This window comes from Malaya genurostris, chromosome 2 (assembly GCF_030247185.1).
Source record: "Malaya genurostris strain Urasoe2022 chromosome 2, Malgen_1.1, whole genome shotgun sequence".
Classification (NCBI taxonomy): Eukaryota; Metazoa; Arthropoda; class Insecta; order Diptera; family Culicidae; genus Malaya; species Malaya genurostris.
In genome coordinates this window covers 161096970-161105740 of record NC_080571.1, presented here as the reverse complement: position 1 = coordinate 161105740, position 8771 = coordinate 161096970, and the positions used below count along the sequence as shown (strand labels likewise).

Genomic DNA, 8771 nt, shown 5'->3' with positions numbered 1-8771 from the left:
ACTTTTTTTTTTTTCCTAGGAGGGCAGTACACTGACACCAGCATGCTGGCAGCCAGCGGAAGTGTAAACGGGGCATTAGGACCAATTTCGGACCAGCTCGTGATTGGTTGAAACTGACATAAGCAAGTACAAGTTGTTGAAATCAAGATTACTGCACTCAAATAAAAATTCACGTTCGATTCACTTGAAAAATCACGTAGAATGGTTTCAAATGTCAAATTGAATATTTTACGTGACGAAAATGAATGTTATACGAACATCCCCTAAAATGAATAGAGTCATCACATAAGGTTTACGTGAATTGACCAAACATCAAACAATCTACGTGAATTTCCAGTGTGAAAAACTCGATTTTGAAAATGGCGAGCAGCGGCCCTCGAAGTGTAAGTAGTGTAAATATTTGCGAGAAAAGTTATTTAATTACAATTTTTACTCCATCGACCGGACCATTCAAGTATGAAAGTTTCCATGTGTTCAACTGGACCGAGTGCCTGCGTGAGTCCGGAAGTTTACCCGCTCCTGCCGAATGCTTCAAACAGGCCGTCGGTATGAAGCTAGAGACACTGGAACCATGTAATGCGACTTCAACCTGCATCGGTAGTGTTGTGGGAGTTCTTGGATCTCGACTTCGGTTTCGGTTGGATGGCAGTGACAACTTTAACGATTTCTGGAAGCTTGTCGATTTGAAATACCACGACGTTATTAGTTGCTTTTTAAGCCATTGGAATTATATGACAATTTTCTGAAATAAATATTTTATATTTCATGACATTTTTCATTTCATAGATTTATACTAAAATCTGGAATCTCCCTTTTGACTTCAACCAATATATAAAATAGTGATTTTCTGGTATCTAAATTTGGTATGAACTGATAGATAAATGTGATATAGTACATTACATTTTACCTATGAAACACGTAACTTTTACTGGATTATGCATTAAACAGCTTTTAAATGCCAGTCCATTAAAACCTACGTGAAAAGTAGGGTGGAAAATATTCACATAACTTTTCACGTAACTATAATATGATCATTATTTTGAGTGTGCAGGGTGGTAGAAAAAGTGTTGTCAGTATCGTCGGTAACAATGTAGCTTGACATTTGATATTTTATTTTTCGGGTCATCATCAAAATTATTGATTTCAATAGGCATGCTGGCAGCCAGCAGAAGTGGATTAACAATTGTCAGGTCCTGTCCTAGTTCCTTACTAACAATTGTTAGTTGGCATGGAACACGAAAGGCGAAACTTACGTAAACAAATGGCTTATGAATGACTGTTTCACCCTTTATACACTAAGGTCTTTTTTTATGTGATCTTTTTTATGCGGCTTTTTTATGCGAAATATCAGGGTGTCAAGATCCCACGCATACAAAAAACGCAGAAGGAAAACCGCTTAACTCTGGAACTTTGCATAAAAAAACATATGCAAGGAAATTTTTACTGGGCTTTATGTTCCAGAGCAAATAATAAGGTTTCACCACTTAAATTCTAAAGGCAAAAAGCGTACAAATCTGGTGTTAAAATCCAGTCAAATATGTTTAATCTGATATTGGTTTAATCTGGCAAAAGATCTGGTTATTTAGCCTGCAGACACAGTCTGGTGGCCGTAAGTTGAACCGAACTTGGCGCGGGAAATTGACTTACATGTAGTGTTCACACTATTGCTGGTTGCCAGCATGCTGGTGACAGTGTACTGCACTCTTAGAAAAAAAAAACGTTCAACAGTGGTCTTTCTTTGATCTAATAAGTTGGTCCACAGTTGAACGTTTTTTATTAAGAGGGCAGTACACTGGCACCATCATACTGGCAGCAAGCAGAAGAATAAACGGGGCAATAGCAAATAAAAGGGAGAGTGAAAGGTGAGCAAATTTCTCGAGTCTGGTAGGTTCTGAATGATTTGATGCTAATATAATTCCCGCTTTAGGTGTGCTAATGTCACCAGCTCGGAACAACTTCTCGCGCCAACTCTGTCTGCAGCAGAGATGCCAGATTTTTTCATAGGAAATTTGTCTTACTCTGAATAAAAAATCTGTATTATCTGCATCCACTAATAAAATTAAATATCGACAATAAAATAAACATGATGGCTGTAGAATTGTATATTCGATGAGCAATAATTCTTTCCATCTGTCTGTAAGAACAGAAAGATCAAATTCCGCAAAAGGCATTTTATGCCGAGACTGCTTCTTGTCACTAATACTAATAGTTTGCTCATACGAAAAAGCTTTTAAGCCTCTTTTGAAATCCGTATTAAGTTAGCGTTTCGCCATGGTCAGGTCGAAGCAAGACAACTCACTGGCCCTTATTCTGCGAGTCGAGTGACGTGACTCGACAAATCTCACCTCGCTGTCTTCTTCTTCTTCTTTTCTGGTTGGCGTCACCTCACTTGAGATGACGCCGAATTGGTGGCACAGCAACTAAGGCTATATTGCCAGTTAATTTTCGTTTATAGTCCAATGGACTTTATTTTCACTTGACTACAAGCGAAAATCTCGCTGTGTGGCTGCGTCGAATCGTCAAAGTACGGCTGAAAATCCTTTCTTTCTTGCGAAATACTCGAATTTTTTCCGGACTAGCACGATGCAACGTGCTCACCCGTTGAGAGTTTCACCGGAAGTGCACCTCGCTGTCACATGACTGTAGTCACCCTATTCTACGAGTCGACTCGTGTGACGTGACAGGTTCATTCCATGGTGAGTGAGATGGTGAACCTCAAGCAGAGATGCCAGATATTTTCATAGAAAATCTGTATTGATTCGTATAAAATATCTGTATTTATCTGTGTTCGCTAATAAAATGAAATTTCTACAATACAATTATGATAAAAGGTGTTATTCCAATAGACTATGGTTATAGAGTGGTAGATTAAATTTCATATCTTATATTATATTCATCGACGAAATTTTATAGTTTTTTCCTATCAACAACAATTGAATTATGGTGCCATATACTTGTCTAATTTGAAAATGTTCACTTCATAAGTTGAGATGGATTTCCAAAACCCAATATGCAACGTCGAGTCAGGTAATACATCTGTCAGTCTGGCAATAATGTTTCATGATGCCAAGACTTGTCTAACTTTTAAGTTCAATTTAGTTACAAATTTTAATATAAATGGATTTCAGTGTTCTTCATTAAATATCTGCACAAAAATATATATATTTTTTAAAATGTGATTTGTACGCTGATTCCTAAACGTTTATCTCGTCATTGCAATCAAATACTATTAGATGGCTCAAATACTAATAGATAGTTTAATTTTTTCCTTAATACTTTTGGTGAAATCAGTATAATTCTGCATTAAATTTAAGAAATCTGTAAGAAATTTGTACTCTGTATTAAATCTGTATGCGCATGTAAAAATCTGTATGCGCATGTAAAAATCTGTATAATACAGATAAATCTGTATAAATGGCATCTCTGACCTCAAGTGACGAACGATTCATTTTCCCAAACGTCAAAACGAGTGGGAAATGTTGCCGGTTGTGAGGTTAATTTTGGAAATGTTGCCGGTTGTGGGGTTTAAATTTTCTCGACATAAATCTTTAGTGTTGAATTTGTTTTTTTTTCGAATCACGTGTTCCGTTGCCGTTAGTTAGTATGAATTGCCGTTAGTTGGTATGAATAATTAATGTCGATAATCCTGGAAATTGCTACAAGTTACAGGCCTTAATAAATTTCTGAATCGTTTGCAACGATCGGTCTTATTTGCAAAGTACGCTTCTGAGGAACAAAATATCAGCTGTAAGATTTGTTTATTTGATCTAAATTAGGTATTAAGTTTACCTGCATTGCAGTCTAGACCACTGCCACTCATTCGAATAAAATGCTTACCGGAGGGCAAAGGCCCGTTGTAACATTCTTGTTCAAGTTAAAGGATCGTACAGGATTGCTAATTGTATTCTTTTCAGTTCATCTCTCAACAATATCGAGTAGTTTGTAGTGGCTGAGGTTCCGGCAAGGACGAGTCTAATTTAAGTGTTGATTTGATTTCTTGCCTTAATGAAAATTACACTCAAGCTAAGAATTAATAAATCAAATAGAACACAACAAATATGTCATACATGTTCTAAAGCACCATCGAATTTACTTTAAATTAAACTGTCATTCAATGAATACGCACACACATACAAAACTAGATTTATGAAAGAATTGAGCTGATAATAATGTTTTAAAGGAAATGTTTGAAAGTAATATTAAAAGTGTATGCATGATTTTATTCTAGTACAAGTTGTTTTATTTTTAGTCCGGTTGTTAGTCTGAGTAAAGAGTTTTATAGAAGCTTTAAAAACTAAGATATTACTTGTCAAAAGAGACACTTATTATAGTTGTCATAAAACAGGTAGTGATTGAAAAATCAATTACAATATCAAAAATTCCTATTAATTATAATCAGAACCATAAGGCATTCGTATTATTACCTGGGTATGGTACACTGTGCTTGTATTAGAATCTTCATGAAGCACAGATGCCCTTCGTATAATTTTCTATCTCTTGGTCTGGAACGTCGTTCCTCTCACAAAATAATTCATACCAAGCAACTGTCCTCATGAAGCTGGATAGTGCTGTAGATTGAATATTCAGTTTACGCCAACAGACTGATGATTGGCTTTTAACGGTCAAATTAAAGTTGTGAGTTTCGATTGCTAACTGCTGTTAATGATGACATTTATAATATTGAACATAAATTTCTCATTAATAAACCATAAATATAATATGCATACATGAAAACAGATAAATACAGATTTTTCATTCTGAGTAATACAGATTTCTTATGAAAAAATCTGGCATCTCTGCCTTAACCACTTTCGAGTTGACAGTTGATATTTGTAAATCTTTCATTCAAAAGTTTGTTTTCAATTTGTTAACTATTAAAAAATATGAGTTGTTTCGAATTTTGGTATAGTGATGACGGCAGTGAAGTTGACGATGAACACTCTCTAGTACGCTTAGAACGACGAAAAATTAGAGACTCGAGTAATCCTTTAGATATGCCTCACGATGCGTAAGTTTGCATCTTCATAGTGACGATATCAATAATTCCAATTTTCTTTTTCAAGATTTATAAAGTATTTTCGAGTTTCCAAAGAGCTGTTTAGCTATTTGTTGAACATTGTTGAAAACAGATTAGGTTCATCAGTAGGATCTGCATACACACTTAAATTTTTTAGCTGAATCTCGGCAAAAAAATGCCGAGATTCGCACAGCCGAGTAATCAGCAATCATCTCGGCAAAAATAAAATTACTGAGCGTCTCGGCACCCTTAAATTTGACAAACGTCAAATATTGCCGAAATCGTCAGCATAAGATTTACTGTTTGCTCAGTGAAACGTTCACTGAATATTCGGCAATCCAATAAAACGAAAAAATGAAAAAAAATAAATTACCGAATCATCAGTAATTAAAAATATAGTCAATTAATTTTGTTTGTAATTTCTCAACATTATAAACACGCCATTCAGGATCAAAAATTCATTTTATTAACACTTAAAGGAGGCTTACAAATTTGTTGCCAGTAGTGCTTAAAGCCTCTACCTGAAAACATGTAGCATAAAAAAGCGGCGTTTCCAGATGCGGCCACCTTGAGTCGAGCTGGAAATATGAAAATAAATATATGTATTGATTTTTGGCTTACAAAAATGTTCAATATTTAATGATGCATATACGATATTGTTAAAAAAATAAACTTACTTTGATCTATTGAATTATTCCATGCATTGGGTTATTTTTTCGCATATCACCCAAAGTTTTGTCTCGAGGACGCTTTGAGCCCCGTGTTGGGTGTTTTTCACTTATAATGACGAGTGCTCTGATAAAGTCGCTTTTTATAAAGCGAAACATGTCACTATATTTATTCAATATTTATACTTGCAAGTGGTTCCACGCTTCTTCGAAGATTATCCATTTTTTCACTCGAGAATTTCATTAGAAAATAATCGCATAATGCGAAGCGAAAATGTAACGCGGCAATAAATGACAGCTGTCGTGCTGAATCTTGGCAACAGCTAGCGCATATTCCGAAATCTCGGCAAACGTCTCTGCTGATGTCGGCATATCTGTTGTTTACTGATAAATTCAGCAAGCAATTATGCCAAATTTCGGCAAAGTTTAGCATTTTACCGAAATATCAGTGAATGCATTTAACGAAGTTCAGAAACATGCGTATTGATTACTGAGCAATCAGCAAATTTACGTGTTGCTGATCAGTTTCGGCATTTTATTATGCCGAGCTCAAGAAATGGTTTTAAGTGTGTAGGTATTACCAGTAATAAAATTGTCGGCAGCGTTGCGGTTTTTTGCTGAAGGTAGCTACCAAAAGGGAGTTGGTAATGATTTGTTTGTAGGGATGGCGCAACCAACTTTGTCAAAATCGCTATCACTTGTAATTGATGTTTTAGAATCTGAGGTCTGTCCTAGTGCCATTAGATTCCCTATCAATGAAATGGAAAAGAATGCAATAAAACTTGCGTTTTATGAAAAAACTGGATTCCCAGGAATCATAGGATGTGTTGATGGCACTCATGTGAAGATTATTACTCCAAGCTCGAATGTACAACATCTTTATTACAATAGGAAAGGCTTTCATAGCTTCAACATAATGCTTGTAAGTTTTTAATTTATCAAAAACCAATCTTTTTTGAAAACAAATTCTCTAATCTGATCAGGTATGTGATCATAAACTAAAAGTCCGCTATATAGATGCGAACAATCCCGGGTCCAATCACGACTCGTTCATATGGAACAGTAGTCCTCTAAATGGAATGTTAAATGAAATGCACCAAAACGGCGAACATAACACCTGGCTTTTAGGTAAGAATAAGCTTTGCATCGTTCGTCGGTTACATGTCATACAATGGATGTTAATCTTCCTTTCACTTCGATTGCAGGTGATGCTGGATATCCACTTAAGCCGTACCTAATAACTCCTTACCGTTCGACTACACGAACTCCAAGCTCACCAAGTCAAGCAAGATTCAATGAGATGCACTCAAAAGCACGAATGACTATAGAACGAACAATCGGAGTGTTGAAAAATGTATTCCGGTGTGTTTTAGGTGCTCGGCAGTTGCATTACAAACCAAAAAAAGCAGCAAAAATTGTAAATGTATGCGCCGCACTGCACAATTTGAGATTGCAGTTCAATGTCCCAGCAAATAGTGACAGTTTTGAATCTATCGCGGATAATGAAAACGGAGATCCCGAGTTCTATGTTAATGAAAACGAAAATCAAATTCTAGCCGACGAAATAAGAAATCAAATAATGAACTCGATTGTTTAAAAATAAATTAAATGTTACATTTTATTATGTTTTTTTTCAATAAACATAACCACATTCGTTTTAAATCTTAGCTTATGTATTTATTTAGTGTCTTCAAATGATCGAATCAAGTTTATTTCGTTTTAATTGAAATTTTAATTTATGTTTTTATTCGAATTTTATTGAAATCTGATCTTTTTAGCATTTATTTCGAGATGTAAAAAGTTCTACCTTATACATACGTAAAAGATGTAAAAGTTTCACTTTATACATACATATACATTTATATTTTTACGCTTCACTAAAACCTCGATTGATGTTAGTTTGAATTCTTAATAATTTAACACAAATGTTAGGGGTTAAAAACGGTTTAACTTAAACATATCACATTTTTGACATAAGCTCCAATTTTTTTTTCTTGTATTCAAGAACTGCTAGCTTATATTTTATTAACTCTTGATGCTGATTTTCCTTCATCAAGTTTCCCTGTCGTTTTATGTCGAGTTCTTTCTCTTTTAGCTGCAAAGTTTTTTTCGAATACTTAGCTATTTCTCTAACATTATTTCTAATGCTTCTAATGTATTCTGTTTGTGATTTCAAAAGTTTTTCCCGATTTTTCTGTTGATTGTTCCGTGGCAGACTATGCGAGCGACGAATGTTAGCATTTTCATCTACTATCTCCGGATTTTCATTCTCTAAATAAACTAAATTTTCATCACATCGTTCAATTTCACTGGATAGTTGATTCGCTGGTGTGGTCGATGAACTTGCGTTCGACTCCAATCCAAACACACTACCTGTAGTAAAAAGGACACTGTTTCTCTATTTGCTTTATTTACAAAAGTTTTTTGTTACCGCCACGTCCAATGATAGAAGACCTGAAACGGCTTCTTCACATGATGAAAGCTGCACCATTCTGTTGTTTCCTCCTCCAGTAGCTCGGGTTTCGTTCTTGTTATAACCAAGCTTTCGTTTTATTTTCAGCTTATAGTCACTCCATACCTATAACAACGAATCGTTGATATTAAAAATAATTGAAAATAGTTCTTACTCACTTTCTGCCATTCCATTATAGAACGAATGGGAGGTCCAAGACTATTCAAATCAGCGGTTAAACGATTCCAAAATACATTGTAATTTGTTTTCGAGATATTTGCCGTTTCAGCAAACCTTTGCCCTTTTGCTATATGAGGATTTTTCTCCATGTGAGAAACCATCGCCTCGAATTGATTTCTATTCGTTACTTTCAACCTAAGTATTTGTATTAAAAACAAATTGTTCATTATCTACCTTATATTCAAAGAAATTCATAAAAATAAATGAACGAATAAAACAAATTTCATTACAACTACCGTTTTGTATCCATTTTCACTTCGCTTTGTTTAGTTGGCCTCAATTTTTGATTTCAATTCAACGGCGGCAGTTGCTCAATAGCTGAAAACCAAAGATGCTTTACAAAGGCATGAATTTTGCACAGCACAATTTAAGATTTTTTCTATCAAATACGTAT

General features: G+C 34.9%; 2 protein-coding genes across 2 annotated transcripts; one reads left to right on the top strand and one right to left on the bottom strand.

The window, feature by feature from the left end:
- The first annotated feature begins 4883 nt into the window (after window positions 1–4883).
- Window positions 4884–7282, top strand: LOC131428949 (putative nuclease HARBI1). Its single transcript, XM_058593006.1, has 5 exons — window positions 4884–5008; window positions 5064–5151; window positions 6260–6607; window positions 6669–6813; window positions 6891–7282. Exons 1-5 carry the CDS (start codon window positions 4884–4886, stop codon window positions 7280–7282), a joined length of 1098 nt encoding a protein of 365 aa, XP_058448989.1.
- A 683-nt stretch (window positions 7283–7965) lies between these two features.
- LOC131428948 (uncharacterized) lies at window positions 7966–8771 on the bottom strand. The gene is made up of 4 exons (XM_058593005.1): window positions 8614–8771; window positions 8317–8512; window positions 8117–8263; window positions 7966–8058 (listed from the first exon to the last, which is right to left on the bottom strand). The coding sequence occupies exons 1-4, from the start codon at window positions 8625–8627 to the stop codon at window positions 7966–7968; spliced, it is 450 nt and encodes a 149-aa protein (XP_058448988.1). The 5' UTR covers window positions 8628–8771.

Bases quoted from the DNA above. Each gene is read 5' to 3' on its own strand.
- LOC131428949 (XM_058593006.1), top strand. From the start codon at position 4,884: ATGAGTTGTTTCGAATTTTGGTATAGTGATGACGGCAGTGAAGTTGAC. The intron at 6,608-6,668 runs GTAAGTTTTTAA...TAATCTGATCAG, and splicing joins ATAGCTTCAACATAATGCTT to GTATGTGATCATAAACTAAA. The intron at 6,814-6,890 runs GTAAGAATAAGC...CTTCGATTGCAG, and splicing joins ACATAACACCTGGCTTTTAG to GTGATGCTGGATATCCACTT.
- LOC131428948 (XM_058593005.1), bottom strand. The intron at 8,264-8,316 runs GTGAGTAAGAAC...TCGTTGTTATAG, and splicing joins CTATAATGGAATGGCAGAAA to GTATGGAGTGACTATAAGCT. The intron at 8,059-8,116 runs GTAACAAAAAAC...TTTTTACTACAG, and splicing joins TTCTATCATTGGACGTGGCG to GTAGTGTGTTTGGATTGGAG.